Source organism: Eleutherodactylus coqui, chromosome 9 (assembly GCF_035609145.1).
Source record: "Eleutherodactylus coqui strain aEleCoq1 chromosome 9, aEleCoq1.hap1, whole genome shotgun sequence".
Classification (NCBI taxonomy): domain Eukaryota; kingdom Metazoa; phylum Chordata; class Amphibia; order Anura; family Eleutherodactylidae; genus Eleutherodactylus; species Eleutherodactylus coqui.
In genome coordinates this window covers 145,702,696-145,722,258 of record NC_089845.1, presented here as the reverse complement: position 1 = coordinate 145,722,258, position 19,563 = coordinate 145,702,696, and the positions used below count along the sequence as shown (strand labels likewise).

General features: G+C 43.9%; 1 protein-coding gene across 3 annotated transcripts; it reads left to right on the top strand.

Annotated features, from left to right (window-relative positions):
• The first annotated feature begins 2,232 nt into the window (after positions 1-2,232).
• On the top strand, positions 2,233-19,165 carry PEX2 (peroxisomal biogenesis factor 2). Of its 3 annotated transcripts, XM_066578600.1 has the most exons (4): positions 2,233-2,303; positions 5,856-5,942; positions 7,681-7,742; positions 15,953-19,165. In XM_066578600.1, exon 4 carries the CDS (start codon positions 15,958-15,960, stop codon positions 16,876-16,878), a length of 921 nt encoding a protein of 306 aa, XP_066434697.1. In that variant the 5' UTR covers positions 2,233-2,303; positions 5,856-5,942; positions 7,681-7,742; positions 15,953-15,957; the 3' UTR covers positions 16,879-19,165. The 3 variants fall into 3 exon arrangements, with proteins under 3 accessions (XP_066434697.1, XP_066434698.1, XP_066434699.1); XM_066578601.1 differs by lacking the exon at positions 5,856-5,942 and having other exon boundaries at positions 2,234-2,303; XM_066578602.1 differs by lacking the exons at positions 5,856-5,942; positions 7,681-7,742 and having other exon boundaries at positions 2,275-2,303.
• Positions 19,166-19,563: the final 398 nt, after the last annotated feature.

Genomic DNA, 19,563 nt, shown 5'->3' with positions numbered 1-19,563 from the left:
GTTTCGTTTTGAATCATATTTCCTATCTATTTTTCAGCCTATATTTAATATGCCATGTAAGCAAAAGTCAAATCCAGCGCGTAGCTTTAGCGGAGCTCGAGCTGCGAAAATTACTAGAACCCAAGAATTTAATGACCGCGCTGAGGCAAGAAGGCGCCGAAGAGCTGAATCTTAGAGCAGTAGAGACCCCGAAGCATCTCAGGACCGTCAGACTTTAGATTATGAGCATCACGCATCTCTTAGAGCTACAGAGACATTGGCGCAGTCTCAGGGCCGGCGGACTTTAGATGCTGAGCATCACGCATCTCTTAGAGCTACAGAGACATTGGCGCAGTCTCAGGGCCGGCGGACTTTAGATTATGAGCATCACGCATCTCTTAGAGCTACAGAGACATTGGCGCAGTCTCAGGGCCGGCGGACTTTAGATGCTGAGCATCACGCATCTCTTAGAGCTACAGAGACATTGGCGCAGTCTCAGGGCCGGCGGACTTTAGATTATGAGCATCACGCATCTCTTAGAGCTACAGAGACATTGGCGCAGTCTCAGGGCCGCCGGACTTTAGATGCTGAGTGTCACACATCACTAAGGCTCAATGTCCACGGGCAGATTTTAATTATAAAAATCGGCGCGTGTCTCCCGTGCAGGAGATCCGCAGATCTAGAAGCCCATAGGGATGCATTAGCATCCAGAGGGCAATTCAGAGCATACTCCATTTTACTGCGAATCCGTCAGGGACGGCTTCCATTGAAGTCAATGAAAACCGTCCCCATCGTGGCACAGCGGCAGCTGTCACTTTGGCTGTGCCGCGGATCTGCGGGAGACCAGGGGATTAAAAAGGAAAACTCGGAGCATGCGCCTAGCTTGCTGGCGGCGTGCCCAGTGCATCCGCTGCGTAGAAGAAAGAACATCCGGAAGCGATGGAGGAGATCCGCAGCGTCCAGACAGGTGGGTAAAATGTAATTTTTTGCCTCATGTCTGTGGGCATGGGTGGCATCCGCTGCAGAATTTCACACTCAGAATCTGTGCGTGCCTATAGACATGAGGCCTTAGAGCCGTAGAGACCCCGGAGCAATCTTAGGCCCGTCAGACTTTAGATTATGGCGCGACTCTCAGAGCTAGAGATACATTGGAGAAATCCCCGTGAGAAGCGCGTGCGGGAAGCTAAACTGGTAATGTGGCGCTCTGACTGCCGCCGCTGACCAGGGCCTTATGACACTGTCCGTTATCTGACGGCGCTCTACATAACCCCAACTATCATCACACTCTTCTGTAGCTGGCTAAGGCCTTATGCCCACGGCCGGGTTGGATTCTGACTGCTAAATATTGGGGCGGAATCAGATCCAGCGCCCCCCAGAGACCCTATACTCACCTGTCCGGATCTGCCGTGAGCGTCTCACCCGACGTGCATGCGCAGTGCAGTGTATGTCGCGCCGGAGCTAAGCGGCGAGATGGATTCTCGCGGTACTTCCACAGTGCTCACAGCAGAAGTATCACAGGACGTATGGCTTCCATTGACTGCAATGAAAGTCGTCCATGCGATTTTCCGCACGAGATAGAACATGCTGTGATTCTCCCCCGCGAGGGGAAAATCGCAGTTGATTTCCGCTCGTGGGCAGGGGAGAACTGTTTAACACAGCATGTCTATGGACGGACATTGCTGCGGGATTCGAGGCGGGTGTCTGACCGCGAATTCCGCTGCGATAATCCGTCCGTGGGCAATAGCCCTAAGGCCACCTGTCCACAGGTGATTCTTCATTGCGTTACCAGCAGCGATAATTCGCACGCATGTAATGCTTTCCATACACGAGCGGAAATACACCATGATGTACCTATCATAATAATAGGTTCATCCCGGTGACTTTAAGTGTTCTCCCACGGTGGAAATCTGCGTGCGTTAAAACGCAATGCCTGTGGACAGGCGGCCTAAAAGATCTGCCTTTGTTACTCCTTGCAACCAATCACAGCGCAGCTTTCATGTCTTCTACAGCTGAGGTAAAATGAAAGCTGAACTGTGATTGGTTGCTGTGGGCAACAAGGTCAGATCTTCTTATAGCCAGCTTTATAATAGGAGTGTGGTGGCGGGTTACGTTTCCATGGTACTGAGTATTCAGACACGCAGGCATTGTTCTGCTTCTACAGCATGAAGCCGCGTTCTGTTTTTGGAGCAGTTTCCGATAGTATTGGTCTTCGCCAGCTTCCGTAGTCCGACCTCGTCACGTGACCTCAGCTATCCAGGAAGTAGCAGTGACAGCTGCAGAGGGAAGGTTGTTTATGTTCTGGAGATCAGTCCGGCTGCTGCCTTGTGAGTCACTTGCTCTAATGTCTACATTCTGCCTGCAGCATCTTCACCGTGACACTCCTGATCCTGTATTGTGGCAGACCTGCATCAGTGGTGCATTCTGGGACTTGTAGTTCCTGGGAGTTGCTCAGCCCTGCACGGATATGTAGTTGTTTATGAGAAGGAGGTGCAGCCTTTATATAACATGATCATGGAGGCAGAAGGTGTCAGTGCTGCAGCCTGTGCATCACTAGTGTCATTGGCCTGCAGGAATGAAAGCTAGGCTGTGATTGGTTAGCACGGAAAGTCATGAAACTTCTTGTAATGTTAGTGCGTGCGCCTCTAACTGCACTGCAGCCGTGTGATAGTGAGCACTGCTGACTTTTCTGCGCAGCAACAAAGTTGGTGATTGACTTTTCAAACAACTTGTGTTTTATGTGATCGCCAATGTGATAATGAGTAAAGTGCGATATATTTTATGTAAAATTATGTTTTTGCACTGAAAAATGCCTCTAAGACCGGGCTCAGAGAGCTGTAATTTGCTGCGAGGCGGCACGCCGCATTACGCGGTGACATTGCGTACTTGCTACATGCAGCCAATCGCCATGTTCTATCTTGACAGATATGCTCGTGTAATAAGCGCCAAGATAGAACATGCTGTGATTTTTTTTTTTTTTTCTTTCCTCGCACATGTATTTTGCCGTGTGAGCGGCAACATTTTTGCAGATGGGAGATTGGTATAGAGTATTACACGCACAGAACCTGCACGCGTAATACGCTGTAACCGCACACTTGTGTGAGCCCAGCCTTAGCGCTGCCACAGGGAGATGAATCGTGCCGCCTATTAAAGTCTATAGTGTGCAGAGGGAAGGGGGGAGGAGAGGAGAAACTGAGACTCACACAGACATGCTGTTAGAGCTAATGGTGAGTTATTTACTAGTCTGTATTCACATATCTACTGCTCAGTGTCCTCCCTGGTTAGGTTATTCCTCTCTGTGTGTATTACAGAGAGTTAGGATGGAACCTCTGTTGCAGATCCGACGCAAAATACTGGAAGAAAAAACACTTCATGCAGCGCTTTTTCTTCCGATAAAATGCCGCAGTCCGTTTGGTGCTTTTCAGTTCTATCAAGACGAAGCCGTTCGGCCAGGGTATTCCCCTTTCCTGCTTCCCAAACATAGAAGGAAACTGAAACCTCCAACACAGATGTGAAAGCACCTATAGGCTTCTTTCATATGACATCTCCTTCGACCAGCGCTGTTTCAGTCCTCCATGCGGAAAACTGCACAATGGCAGAACCATAGGGGAGCATATGTGAGACAGCGGCATCTTTTGGCTCAGTCTCAAATGATTTCCATCTTTTATCTTTTAAAAAAGTAAAAAGACTGATAGGGATGGAAACTATTTGAGACTGAGCCAAAAGAGACCGCTGTCTAAAATATTCTCCCCTATGGTGCTGCCCAGACTTCTGTCCCTGTACAGTATTCTGCATGGTCAACAGAGCCAGCTCTGGCTTTAAAAAAAGCTGTGTGAACAGGCCGTTAGAGAGCAGGATCTGCATCCTTCTCTGTGCACAGTGTATAGAAAGCAGCGTGACAGCAGGCTCCTCTCACCAGCTCAGAGAGAACTGAGCATTAGAAAAACTGGTGATAAATGCAAGACGCGTGTCATATAATGGCCAGAAATAGTGTTATTCCTCATGTACACATGCAGAAGCTTGTACCCTGTAACGTCCACATGACTACTACAGCCAATCACTGGGGATGCTAGCATGCGTGGGTACAAGGCCAGTGACTCCTTTCAGCAGTTGTGTGGATGTACAGTGTGTAGAGATGAGCGAGTATACTCGCTAAGGCAAACCACTCGAGCGAGTAGTGCCTTATGCGAGTACCTGCCCGCTTGTCTCTAAAGATTCAGGGAGTGGCGGGGGAGAGCGGGGAGGAACAGGGGGGGAGATCTCTCTCTCACTCTCTGCCCCCTGCTCCTCCCTACTCACTCCCGCAACTCACCACGCTCCCCCACTGGCAGCCGAATCTTTAGAGACGAGCGGGCAGGTACTCGCATAAGTCACTACTCGCTCAAGTAGTTTGCCTTAGCAAGTACACTCGCTCATCTCTAACAGCGTGTCATCAAGCGAGATGCATGTGAGTGCAATGCGTGGTTTCCCATTGAAAACCGGATCACATCTGTACTGAAGTGATGGGAGGCGTTTTTGTGACAAAAGTTTCATATCCACGGGGACATCGCATGAGCGCAATATGTGGCTGAGTTTCACGCCCCAATATCACTCTCGACTGTGTGAAACTAGCCTAAGACCCCGATACACTATCCTACCAAATGTAATTAGATACCTGAGCAAGAATCAAAGGCAATATTTATTTCCATATGTTAATACGTTAGGGGGCTCCTTTGGCCCTAATGACATCGGATACTCCCCGTGGTATACTATTTATGAACGTCTGATACGCTTCAGCTGGTATTTCCCTCCATTCATCCTGAAAACGTCTGGCAAGTTCTCTCAAAGAAGATGCATCGGCCTGGAGCGTTGTCATTGGACGCAAGGAGCGTTGTCATTGGACAGTTGAGCAATGTAAGAGCGTTCATGGAGTGGCGAATCACACTACTCCATCTTCAAATCAGATGGATGCCCCTGGGTGTTGGAGGAGCCCGGGGAACGCCTTTTACCTGAGTGTGTTGTGCCAACAGTTACGGATGGCGGAGTTTCCTTTATTGTCTGGAGATGTTTTACATAGTACGGTTTCGGTCTGTTGGTTGTAGTTGCAAAAACCATGAACACGGAGGTGTACCTTGACCTGCTAGACAATAATGCACTGCCGACCAAGTGATAATACCCTGGGAATGGTCAGCCATACTTCCGACAAGACAACGTGCCTCGTCACAAATCCAACACTGTCCTACGCTGGTTTGAGGATATGGATGTTTCATGATTGGTCTGTCCTGTTCTGAACCCTACTGAACATCTTTTGGATGAACTGGAATGTAGGCTCGCCAGACATTTACAGGATGAATAGAGGGAAATACCAGCTGAAGTGTATAAGATGTTAGTATGAAGTTTGCCATGGGGAATATCTGATGTCATTAGAGCCCAAGGAGCCCCACTAAGAATTAATACCTATGAACAGATGCTACCTTTGATTCTAGCTCAGGGGTCCAATTACTTTTGGTAGGATAGGTTACTTCTCCCCTATCCTGTGAATAGATGATAACTTTATAACTTGGGGCAAACTTGAGCTGTTGGTATTGAAGGAGAGGTGGAATTAGTTTATAAATCTAGCACAGGCTACGTTTCTGATGTGATTGCGCCATTTTTTGTTCGGTTGAGCTATAGCTGATTGTTCCAGCTCTGCGTATAAATGTGTAGACTTTCCTAGACATTGACCTGGTGACAGGCAAGGGCTGATATGAAGAACAGCTGTTCCCGTCCGGTTACTATAGGCTGCAGTTTGGTATGTGACACCTACTTAGGCGAGGAGGATGTGTTTACTTGATATGGGATCATGTCGAAAACTTAATACAACCCGAGCGCTCGGCCAAACTCTGTGTAATGTATTGCAGATCTGGGAAGCTGGAGAATTCGAACACAAAGAGGAAGGGGGAAAGTTGATGCATTTGTTTGTCGGAGGACATACATCAGCGCTCCCGGTAGGTGCCATGCCTGTAAAACAATATAGCGGGGAGGAGAAAACCCGTGAGTCGATTTGTTGTTGACTTGGAAATGGCCTATGTACATAGATAAAAATGACACCAGATGTGTCCGATGATTGTTAATAGGCTAGGCTATGTTCACACCGCATTTATAGTATACATTAGTCATATACGCCAGGACACCTCCTAACGCATGCGCCAAACATATCCACAGCCTGTAATAGGTTTTATCCAGTGGCCTTTTGGGAGATGTGGATTGGCAAATCATTTATTTGATTGAATTTAAAAAAAAGCCTACATTCTTCATTGGAAGGAGAATCCGCAAAAAAAGAATGAAACCGCGTACATATTTTAGAATTGGAGTCAATGGGTGACGAATGCAGCCGTATGACATACAAGGGGTGGACAAAAATATGGAAACGCCGTACAGAATGCATGGGATTTTAATCCTTAGCACTGAGCTGCCCTTTGGACCCCTGCTTGACAGTGTTGCCGCCAAATTTGTGTTTACTTCACCTCTTGCCCTGCTCTGGGTGGTGTTTACCTTACCTCTTGCCCTACTCTGACCAATGGAACCTTGTTATTCAGGCAGATGTTTACTTCTGCCCGGAAGCATCTGTGGCATATTACCTCCACTTAAATTACATGGATCATAAATCCTAATTCAATAAGACATGCAGAGACCAATTTTAAGGCATGCATTTTGAATGGTGTTTCCATATTTTTGTCTAACCCCTTTACACGTAGTTTTTAGAGGCAGAAAATTCTGTGATGAATTCCATTGTCTGAACATACTCTTATGCATTTCAGGTGGAACATTGCCATATATATATATTACACACACATACCGCGTTTCCCCGAAAATAAGTCAGTGTCTTATATTAATTTTTGTTCAAAAAGGTTTAACTTTTTTACATGTATAGCTGCCTGGACACTATTTAAATGGATTTTTTAAATTAACTGTTAGCAGGGCTTAATTTTGGAGTAGGGCTTATATTTCAAGCATCCTCATAAAGCCTGAAAAATCATTTTGCATCCTCAAAAATTCCGGAAAATCATGCTATGTCTTATTTTCGGGGTATATCTTATTTTCAGGGAAATAGGGTATATATATGTATTCATATCGCTTCATATCCAACCTTATGCCTATACATCACAACCTTCCTCCGGGATACATTGGGAGATCCTGCTGATCTATTCATCCGATGAAGACTCTAAACATAATGTGAATAGAGCCTAATGGAATGTGTAAAAAACAAGGCCTTAGAACGTTCTACCATTTTAATGGACAATTATCCCCCTCTAATAAATTGTTACTTTCTCAAATGAAAGGGATAATATGTCTGGCCGGTAACACTTATCATAAGGGAGGCATTTTAGAGGGCTTGTCCATTGTAATGTTAATACTTCATTTTCAGGACAGTATTCAAAGATTGAAAATTGGATAATATCTGAGATGCATCGGGAATTGAATAATTAGACTGGATGATAACTCAATGGCTGGAAAATAACGAGTCGCATGTGCCGCTCCTTCAAGAGTCTTCGCAAGATGTTTCTTGTAACTTTGGCTCTTTAGAAACAGTATCATCCAGAAGGAATCAGGCGTGGCTCACTTCATCTAGCTCTTTGATTGGCTAAAAATATGTAATTACGTGACACATACATTGTCCTTGTGTGAAAATGTCCTTCTTGATGTCTTGCCTATCATTGATAACTTTGCATATTCATTTTTCAGATTATTTGCATAAGGAAGGGACCTTTATATCTTTACGACCTCACCTCGAGCTATAGGCAAAGGTAGGCAATGTCATCTTGTTGGAAATATATACATAATCCAAATGACTACTTTTTAAAATCTTGTTCTTTGTATAGCGCCAACTTATTCCGCAGCACTTTCAGGTAATTATTTTTATTTCTTACCCCTCACCAAGCTGGGTACTCATTTTACCAACCTCGGAAGGATAGAAGGCTGAGTCAACCTTGAGCCGGCTACCTGAACCACGTGGGGATTGAACTCGCAACCTTCAGGGCTTGTTTTAATCTAGACTTTTACTAACTTTTTGCGGGGGGGAAGCCATTCGAGAGCACTGAACATACATTGATGGGGCCACTTAAAATGTTAACAGGCGTGATCAGCATGAACACTGATGGCGGCTGTTGCTGGTGGGATTCAGCTGTCACAGGTGGCTGACATTCGCCGTATACGGAGCACGGCTTTGCTCCTGTGCCTGCTCTGTACACAGATACCCAACATGCACCTTACATGTATATTGGAATTTGGGAAGGGGTTTAGGTCTACATTCTATTCAAAAAGGAGCTCTGTAGCAGCTGAGGTGTGTATTAAATATGGAACTGCTTATGTTTATTTATTAAAGGGGTTGTACTAACATACACTTTTATCAGTTATCCATAGGTTAGGTGATAAAAGTTTGATCAGTGGACTTCTCATCATTAAAACACCTGCCAATCCTAAGAGTAGGGTCTGTGTCCTACGCAAACACAAGGGGGTCACAGGAATGTTTCCACAACATTGTCACACTTCCGTGGCTGCCCGGTCCCAGATTTATCAACAATAGAACATGTATGGGTCCATCTGGGATGCCAATTTCGACAGCCTATGAGTTTGCACCATCTAGAGTAGCAAATGTGGAGTGATATGCCGCAGGATACCAAATGGAACTTGTATACCTCTCTGCCCGCACGTATCACATCCTGTATCCAAGCTAGAAGCGTTACAAGAGGGTACTAGAACCTCCATGCCCTCCCGTATCACATCTTGTATCCAAACCAGAGGTGGTACAACAGGGTACAAGAGCCTCCATACAAGGGGTCAGTTTTCCACAATAAATTATCCTTTTTCTCTGATATTGTATTCACTTGTCAACATATCAACGTTTTTGACAATGTGTGTAATTATATGTGCAAAATTCTGCATAACTTGTATTTTATTCATGTAAATCTTTAAGGCCTATTTAAACTCAAAGATGATCACTTAAAATTCGTTCAAAAGATAGGGAGAATGACAGTTTGAGCGATCATTTTGCATAATCTGCTAATGGGCACTAGTGCCTATTAGCAGCTTATTACCTTCATTTGCATGTAAATTAGCCTCCGGAGCTGTATGCAGAGAACAGCAGGTGATCTGTTCTCTGCATACAGTTCCTTTGTTCTGCTAAACCAGTGTTCCCCAACTCCAGTCCTCAGGGACCACCAACGGGTCATGTTTTCAGGATTTCCTCAGTGTTACACAAGTGATGCAATTATTGTCGGTGCCTCGGACATTGCCACAGGTGTTCTTACCATAGGATATCCTGAAAACATGACCTTGAGGACTGGAGTTGGGGACCCCTGTGCTAGAGGGCTGCAAGCTGAATACAATGTAATTAGCACTCTATCTAGAGAACACAGCATGCTATCAGCTCTCCTGCTGAACAATGGATTTTATGCTCACCTAAAAATCATCGTTCAGCCTAGGAGTAAAAGATGAGTGTATTAACACACAACGATTATCGCTCAAATGATGACTTTTGGGCGATAATTGTTGAGTGTAAATGGGGCTTTACTCTTTCTGAGCTGAGCAGTCCAATGGACGTCTTTCGGGACCCCAACCAATTAGCCGGAGTAGTGAGCGCATATAAAGAGAATTTCCCTCTAGTAAATCCCAAGACATGTACGAGAATGGTCTAATAACTTCAATGAGCACTATGTTATGGTTCATTTCTTGTGATGTCGGAGGATTGAACTACTTGCTGCCTCTTTTTCCTACAGATCACAGCTGATTGCTGGGGGACCCATTAGAAGAACTCCCTGTGGTCTACAATATTTCAAGGGAGGTTTCTATCCAAAAGTAATTGTTAAAAGTAGACAATCTACTTAAAGATCTACGAAGTTCAGAAATTCCAGTGATTCTCTTTGAGGTGTTTTTACAACACAATCAAGGCTAAGTAAAGTGTAGGGGGTAGAGATGAGCGAGCACGCTCGGATACAGCAGTTACTCTAGCGACCATCGCTCTTCTCGAGTAACTGCTTACTGGTCCGAACGTGCTCATGGGGGGAGAGAGAGAGATCTCTTTCCCCCCACCCCCACCCCGCCGCCCCCCTGAGCACGCTCGGACCAGTAAGCAGTTACTCGAGAAGAGCGATGCTCGCTCGAATAACTGCTGTATCCGAGCGTGCTCGCTCATCTCTAGTAGGGGGTCTTTTAAAGCGATAGAACATTTTTTTAAAGCCACTCAAAGTCCTAAAAGAAAAAGCCATATCCGCTGCCACTCCCGTGACTGGGTTCCTCTCTGCTGCAGCGATGACGTCACCAACGCCAGGGTCATACGACCACTGCAGCCAATCACCAGCTTACCAGTGGTCACACGTCCCTGTGTTGGGACTTTATCGCTGTGGCAGGAGAAGAACATAGGCAGAACGGGAATGGTACGAAATCGGGTGAGGCGAACATGACTTTATATTTTGCCACCACTTTGAGTTGCTTCAAAAAAAAAAAAAAAATTGAATGCCTGGATAACCATCGTAATGATAGTAGCGGTCCTCGTCCTCAGCGGCTGGCTTATGGGAACGGTCTTTTGTTCCATTTTTGTGATGCCTAAGAATTACTGTAGTTATGTAGTGCTTTTTTATTTATTGCAGACACAGAAGGGAAAATGTAATGCAGAATACTTGAACATGTCATTTGCTTGGAAGGTGCTCACTTAAATTGGCCTACAGGGAATATTCGGCAGCAAATGGCTGCGGTGGGCTCGCCTCCACATTTTATGCATGTGCACAATTTGGCTTCAGTAGTTTGACTTTTCTTTTTGTTGGCGCAGTGACCTCAAGAGAGAGAACCTCCCTTTGTTCTCAGGTTTTGTCTGCAGATCTGGGGTCATTCTTTGTTACAACATGATATTCATGTGACGTTGAGCGAATGTCAATAGGTAGTAGAGTCGAGTATTCCATGAATAGTCTCCGGACTGCGGTGCATTTAGTTTTCCTTTTTCTCCCCACATACAATTTCATTCTTTCATCAGATAATCACAATACAATAGTCGGGCCCACCTGCAGAAGCTGAGCTTTTGTTCCTTGTTTCTGCTGTACGCTTCAAGCATGGGGTCAACTATCTATGTATGTTTTGCCCATGGGTGGACAAAATAATGTGAAATTCGGGAAGCAGTCAGTAAAACTCAAGCTGGACATTGAGAAAATCCATACCTGCTGCGGTCTATAGAACTCGCTGCAAGTTTTACTGAATCCTATTCTTTAATTGCCAACAATTCAGTAGAGTGAGATTTCATTCTTTTATGCCACATGGCTGTTTTTGTATTTGTATCTTTGATTCACTTTATATTGTCGGATCTTTTTGAATTTAGACTACGAAGTCACGTTCTGCATATTATATAGGCCAAAGACAGAGTCAGGATCTGCAGAACAATTGAAAGGATTTTCATGTAAATTTTTGAATTCCCCGGTGACTCTCCTTCCACCTGCTCCATATCCTAGTTAGTTTTGTCATTCTTTCACTTTTTGGTTGACAATTGAAGGGATTTTCCATTAAAAAAAAGCAGGTGAACGGCTAAAATAATAATAGAGTCTATATTGCCTTATTGCAGGCCCCCACAGCTGGAATGCCATGTCCTTGTTCTCCCTGATGGGTCTTATTACATGCTGCAGTCAGTCTGTATACTAAATATGTTATTTTGCCCCACTAGTCTTTTGAAAAATAATACTAATTGGAAAACCTTTTTACGCAAAAAAAGAAAATTGTGAAAAATAGTGACCTCATTGGTTGTCATGGGCAGCACTTTCTAGTTCCCATTGCGCTCATTTTTTAAATAAATCTGCACTGATGCACTGCTGTGGGATAGTTGGTTAGAAACATAAGGCCCTAGGCCTCCTGCACACGGGCGTATTTGTATTGTGGTGTCAGCGGCGGGCGTCCACCTCCGGACTGTGCAGCAAATGCAGCCAATCGTATTCAATGGCAAAACGCCATTTCATCTCCACGAGCGGATATCGATTGTGATTTTCAGCTTGCGAAGACTAAATTTTGTGCAGGTTACACACGGCCAGCTTCCGTCAAAGTCAATAGAAGCCGCTCGTCCCGCGCCACTTCCGTAGTGAGCAAGTTCAGCGGGATACGCGTCACCCCCGCCCTCCCCCCAGCGTCGGCGGCTACTACGCATGTGCGACGGAGTGTCGGCCGGCACATCTGCAGCGTGTGCAGAAGCCGCCGGACAGGTAAGCTGGGGTCACCAGCTAGGCACCGGCTCCAACTCCGCTGCGGGAATTCCGCATGTGCGTCCAACCCGCCCGTATGCAGGAGGTCTTCTTCACACTGTGGAATTTGCTGTTCATTTGTTGCGAAATCCATGCAGATTTTGAATCCAGTCTTCTGCAAATCAACTGCCTGTTTCATTTTAAAACTGTCACAGAAAAAAGAGAGGTGCTTTGTTACTACTTGATACTCTTTTAGAAAATTGTGCACATGCTTGGATATTTGGAAGAAAGTGTTGCTTTATTTTGAAAAGGCCTGCAAGCATGTGCACAATTTTCTAAAAGAGGTCGCGCCACTTGATCAGCGTCCTTTTCTTCCCTACCCATTATCTCACTGGCCAACCTATCTAGTTGCTGATTTGGCAGCACCTGGCACTTGTTCCATCTATTCCTCTTCACCACGTATGGAAATAAGAAACCATATATTGGAACATTTACTCCACCTATCTCCTCACTGGATCTTCATCGGAGTAACTCCACTTCCTTCCTTTTTTCCTTCTACGCCACCACTAACTCTTACTACTTGATACGGAATCCACAAGTGGATTAGCCCCATTGAATGGGACTTATCCAGGTGCGACTCCATGCAATTGTCAATGAACTCTCTCAAAGAAATCAGAGACTCCTTTGTGGATTCATAGCAGATTTTACCCATGTTAATATACCCTAATATGATAGACATGATAATTGCGTAATCAGTGAGTTGAGAATGGACGGATGGTGGGGTGGGCGCTGGTGCTAGCATTGGCTGAGGTAGATTGCTGTTGCTTTTGTTGTACTTGGGTCACATTATGGCTACCACTCTGGCTAACACAGTTGGGGTGACACACTACAGCTGATACTTTAACCCTAGATCACAGACACTCTCACTGAGCCGTGGTTGTGGGAACGTTTCGACACTGTGACTGTGAGAAGGGATATTAAAGCAGGAATCAAAGATATTTTGAAAATTGGAAGTTTTGTGATAAGTACTACTCAAACACAGCCAAGCATATGCAAAAACTGCGCATTTTGTCCATACCAGAAGCGCAGAATGACCCAAATTCTCAAGCCAGTCCTGCAGCAAGGCCATTTGTGGCAAATACACTGTTCCAGTTTGTAATGACTGCAAGAAATAAGTGTATTTAGTTTGATGATAGTTTTTAGGTAAATGTAATAAATATCCTTAAGGCCGCCTGCAGTTGGGCAGAAATTCCACGGCGGGATTTCCCGCAGAATTTCCGCCCCTGGAAGCTGCCATAGTATTGCGTTAACAAATGCAATTCTATGCAGATGGCCGCGCGAAATCTTGCGCGGCAAGCAAATCGCGGCATGCTCTATTTCTGAAACATCACTCACAGGCCACCGGCTCCGGTCTGCGCATGCACCGGCTGCTCGTCAGCCGGCACATGAAAGAGCCGGGGCCGCAGGAGCAGGTGAGTGTCATGCTGCTCTCTGCAGACGCTCGGGTCGGGTCCCGCTGCAAGAATTCTCGCAGCCAGATACGACCCAGCTGTCTGCAGGCGGCCTTAATATGAGTTACTTCTTTACTAATACATATGATAAATAAAATATTGAAGTTTAATTTTGTTAGTCTGTGAGACTAATAACTAGTGACAGTGTAACTCGAAAACATGTTTGGTGGTCCACGGTTAAAGGAATTTTCCAGGGCTCTTTACAAAAATTTACAGACCTAAAATGGTGTGAAATAAGGAAAAAATCCATATTTACCTGCTCCAGTGGCTCCCCACCCAACGCTGGAACTGTGGTGCCCAGTCTGCAGGAAGCCAGCAAGCAGTCACATGCTGTTCATTGTGCACATGATCACTCAGCCAGTCATAGGCTTCAGCGGCCATGAAAGAATTACTGCTGAAGCCTGTGATTGGCTGAGCGGTCATGTGAACAATGAATGGTATGTGACTACCCACCAGCTTCTTCTGAGTTTTGATTGACGTGCAGTGGGGCCACAGTGCTGGATGAGGAGCCACTGGAGCAGGTGAGTATGCATTATTTTTCTTTACTTTAAAAAAATTTACAGACTTAAAATGGTGTAAAGTCCTGAATAAATCCCTTTAATATACATTTCAGCTGCAGCAGATCCTTTTGTTGAAGTAGTTCTTCATATTATTCAATGAGTGCTTAACTTGAATCTCCAGCTTATTCAGAAAGAGGTTCTGTATTAGGTGCTGTAATAATGTTCTCCGTACTGTAGAATATTAGTGTCCATTAAGTACAATTATTGAGCTATTGCAAGAACAGGATAAATAGTGGAGACCCTTAAGCAAAAAAAAAATGGTTGGTTGAGATCAGACTCCGAAGCCCACCGTAACCGAGAGGTCACTCAATATAGGGCAGTTCAGTCCAAAACGTCCTACATATCTTCTACGAGTGGAGCCTTTGAGTAATACCCAATTTGATGAGACCCGGAGGCAGAAAAAGGGCCTAAACTTGCACATAACACCAGCTGTAAGTCGGAAACAAGAGATTGGTGCGACCACTGGACGATTTTGGATCTCTGGGATAAGTGACATGTATGAAAGCATTCAGCTTTTGGTCTTCTCTATTTTTTCCTCCTAAAAGGCAGTCTGTCAACTCAAACATGCTGTCCAAACTGCAAGCATTATGTTCTGGAGTAGGAGAAGCTGTAGCAATATATGTAATGACTGTACATATAGAGGTAGCTAGCAATCACTGATAGGACCGCCCATGGGACTGTTCACCTCAGAATGAGCAAAATGAATAAAATAGAAGTTATACTGAATCTTTCCCCATAAAGCTATAAATCAATCTGCGGCTCTATAACATGATGCCTGCAGTCTGTTCGAGCTGACAGATTCCCTTTTAAAGGGGTTGTTTTAGGATTGTCACAGATTGATGGCATAGTAGTAGGATTTGACTCCAATGTCAGTGGGGGTCTGACCACTGGAACCCGTGCCAATTGCTAGAATGAAGTACTAGGAAAGCACCAGGCCACTTTGTCTCCAGTCAACTTGGCTCAGTTCTCATGCTTGGTCTTAGGCTATACTGGTCTTACCATGTAGTCCCTCAAAAAGACCTATTTGTTTTGGTGGGGTTAACAGTGCTCACATACTGAAGTCCCAGCAATATGTCATCAGTCCCTAAGATAACATCTTTAGTCACTTTGTCTACATTAAGGCCAGTTTCATATCAATCTATCTTAAAAATGTGTGCAGAAACCTAGGCACATGAAGATGTTAATTGGTGGGACCCAAAGCATGGAAATTACCAAGCTTCTAACGTTAATAAACAGAATTAATATTCTAAAAAAGGGATATTCTATCTGGGTTCCCAACCCCATTCCACCTCACATCATCACTGACTTCCACATCCAGAATCCGAGAGGTGGTCAAGCTTCATGGAAACAAGCGAATACCCTGTGCTTTGCTGTTTATGTACCTTGGGAGATAACAGCATATATCTCTGTGCTGCGCAGTTTTACTATGGAAACGGCATAGCACAGGACACTCAGCAGTTTCCGTAATAGGTAGCCACCTCTCGGAGCCTGGATTCGAATGAGGAAAGATAGGATGGAGTCTGGAGCCCCTCGTTCTAGAGATATGTCTGGGTCCCAGTGGTGGGGCCCACATCCTGTGACTATGCTCTAAATGTCTAAGATGGGAATACCCCTTTAAAGCATTTTTTATTGAATTTGATGATAATATACTATATTTTCTGAATTAGAAATGATTGCTTTTATTGAGATAACTGTTCTGCATGTTAAATAATCATAATTTCTTTTCCTGCAGTTGAAATGACCATGGCTAAAAACAATATGGAAGATATAAATCCTGTATTGAGAATAAGTCAACTGGATGCTATAGAATTAAACAAGGCATTGGAGCAATTAGTCTGGACTCAGTTTAGCAGTTGTTTTCAAGGCTTCAAACCAGGACTTTTGAGTCGCTTTGAACCAGAAATTAAAGCTTTTTTATGGCTGTTTTTGTGGAGATACACCGTCTACTCCAAGAACGCAACTGTTGGCCAAGCAATTTTGAACATTCATTACAAAAATGACTTGTCTCAGACTCCGAATTACCGACCACTCAATAAACAGCAGAAGGTATGGTTTGCGCTGTTATCTGTTGGAGGCAAATGGATGGAGGAAAGATCCTATGACTTATTCAGTAATAACTTTTTTGGGTCATCGTTTCACAGGACGAAGCATTTCATTACTGTTGCTTCTGGGCTCATCAGGATTTTTGGGCTCTTGAATTCCTTAATTTTTCTACAGCAAGGAAAGTTTGCAACCCTAACCGAACGACTGCTAGGAATCCGTTCTGTATTCAACAAACCCCAAGGTGTGCGTCAAGTTGGTTTTGATTACATAAACCGGGAAATTATGTGGCATGGATTTGCTGAATTCTTGATTTTTCTTCTATCCCTTATTAATACTCAAAAGCTCAAAGCGAAGCTGTTCTCCTGGTGTAAACCAGTACATGGGTTGCGCCTTACTGACCCATCTCTGGCTGTCATCTGCAAGGAATGCTGCTTGTGCGGAGAATGGCCCACAATGCCTCATACTGTTGGTTGCACTCATGTCTTCTGCTACTATTGCATTAAAAGCAATTACATGGCCGACATGTATTTCACATGTCCTAAGTGTAGTACCCAAGTGCACAGCCTGCAGCCACTGGAATTCAAGATTGAAATCTCTGAAGTTCACACCTTGTAAGATGAAACATGGAAGTCAATCTTATACTGGAATAGTTCAAGATTTGTGAACATTTCATCATGCCTTCATATCCCTATACTGAACCACAAATGAAGAACTAGTCTCTATAACCATATCCTGAACGCTCCGTTATAATAGTGGAAGATATCCCCTTTCAGGGGTCTTACTTGTTAAGGGATGCCTGATCCTGTGGCACCCCTACAATCCCAGTAGGCGTAGAAAAAAGGGGGTAGGGGATGGTCCTGTATAGAATCCTTTTATTGGCTTAGGATAAGCCGAAACGCGTTGCCAATATGTCTGGAGTTCCCTCATGCTGCTCTCCCTAAGGGATGTCGCATCTGGACCGTTGAAACACCTAGTGCAATCTACTATAAAGCTCTTCTGGATAGAACGACCGACTGGACCTACTACAGTGGGTCGGCCGTGTCAGGGTGAGTGTACCTGTATATTTATATTTGGACCATCCATCATTATTTTTCTCGATACATACCACTGGAGCGTCGCTTCTGATTATCTGTTTCTATAACCATATCCTGCCATTAAAGATGAGCACGCTATCTGTTGGGTCTTCTTAATAAAATGGTAGGGGGGCACAGTGGCCGAAGACCAAGTGCCAGCATTATCATCAGAGCGTCTAGGTTCACGGTATGTAATATGGGCTTTACACCCACCTGTGGAAAAGTCACTTAACCCCTTCACGCTACAGGCTTTTTTTTTTTCGTTTTTATCGGTTTCATTTTTCAATTCCCACTTTAAACAAATCATAACTTTATTCTTCCGGTGACTAAGCAACATGGAGTTGTGTTTTTGAGGAAGGAGTTGTATCTTTAAGTGGTACCTTTTAACGAACCTTATTGGAAAACCTTGGCCGAGTAGACCAATTTGACTGAAATAGAAAAAGAAACACAATTGTGCAAGTTTTTTTGGGAAAGGGGGGGTTTATTGGGCTCAGCTATTGAAGGTGTGTGAGTACCTTAAGAACTTTATAAAGGACCCTTCGCTCTTGGGCTAGGATCAAATGAAAGGTCCTTGACACCACAGTTGGCAAAGTAAAACTGGACTATGCACCAGCACAATCTTACCGGCACTTTGTGCTGAATTTTGTGAAGTTGTCTAATTTGTTTTACAAAGTATTAATATACATAACCCTTTTTAAAAGTGTTTTTCCCACAAATAACTTAATGGCACATGGATTGTATACGCTACAAATTGTCTCGTTTACAGGATTCTCATCTGTACCTGAAAACTAAAGCTCCTGGTTATCTGTTCCTGGTTCCTCAGGCTATCTGTCGGAGGTGCCTAATGCTACAAAAGAAGAAAAGTAACATTTTGAAAAAGGTCCTTGTGATTTTGAATCCTTTCCCCGTTCGTAGAACAGCAGCAGAGTACTAGGAAATGTCTCACCAATAATGTTATTTTATAAAATTGCCCAAGCTATAATTTGCACAAACATTTATACTTCTGCTTAGTTACTTGATTAACAAATTGCAATAAACTGCTATGGTTTTGGAAAGAGTAAAACCTCGACATATCATGTGGTTACCCTCTGAAAAATCAAGCTCACTCAACATTACAGATCCATGTTAACAGCTGTGATCCTCACATCATATTTTCTAGCTATCAACTTAGGACTCTAAGCATAGAAGATCAGCGATCCCAAGTTATCCCAATTCCGAGTCAGCTTTCATGCTGAGATTATCATATGGCCGGAGCTACGCCCTAACTCTCTTCAGGAAAACCAGAGCTCTTGCGGTTCATTGATTAAGGACGTCCTATCTTTGACTAGGCTTGGGTTGCAGACGGCAATGATTTTGCATCCTTTTGAGCAATAATATTAATATAACCCTAACTTGACATAAGCTACTGGAATCTTACCTTACTGTGGCCTTGGTGATACATTATTGACTCATTTAGAGTTATTGATATGCACTAATTAGGGTAAGTTCGCACAGCAACTGTAAAACTACTTACATCCATGCATTTTATCGCAATTCTGTCTGTTTTTGTGTTTTTACATGGTTTTCTATACTATATTTTTTTTCCCATTGAAGTCAAGGGGAAATACTGCTTAAAAGCTGGAGGGCACTGGAGAAATACTACTAAAGCTAAAATACATAAAAACCAGTATGTGTGAATGTACTGTATGGTTTTTATTGTGATTGTGATTATTTTTAATTTTAATTGGACAGAAAACTGAAAACTGGCGTTATCTAATGTTTAGATTAAAATATTTGATTGTATGTTTATTGACATTATTAATATATAAAATTGCAATTAAAGTAATGCTCTAAATAACTGAGCTCGTGTTACTTATTTTCTGATCCTTGTTTTCTAAATACTGAACATGACTTCGAAACTGTAAATGAATTTCAGCTATTAAGATGCTAACCACATCTCTCTGCAGGGACCATGTATGCAGTTAGTAAACATACCAATTACGTGGTTTCCTGAAAATTATACCTATCTTGAAAATAAGCCCTACCGTAATTTTTCAAGATTTTCGGGGGAGGCTTGCAATATAACCCCTACTCCGAAAATAAGCCCTAGCTACACTACATTTAAAAAAAGAATACATTACTTAGCAGGTTTGGTCCGGGTCCATCACGTTGCTTCGCGGAGGTCCACGCTGTTCCCGCAGTCCCAGCCACTCGTACAACATCACTTCTTGGTTACAGGTATCATAAA

Excerpts from the sequence above, each read along its gene's own strand:
- PEX2 (XM_066578600.1), top strand. The coding sequence starts at position 15,958 with ATGACCATGGCTAAAAACAATATGGAAGATATAAATCCTGTATTGAGA.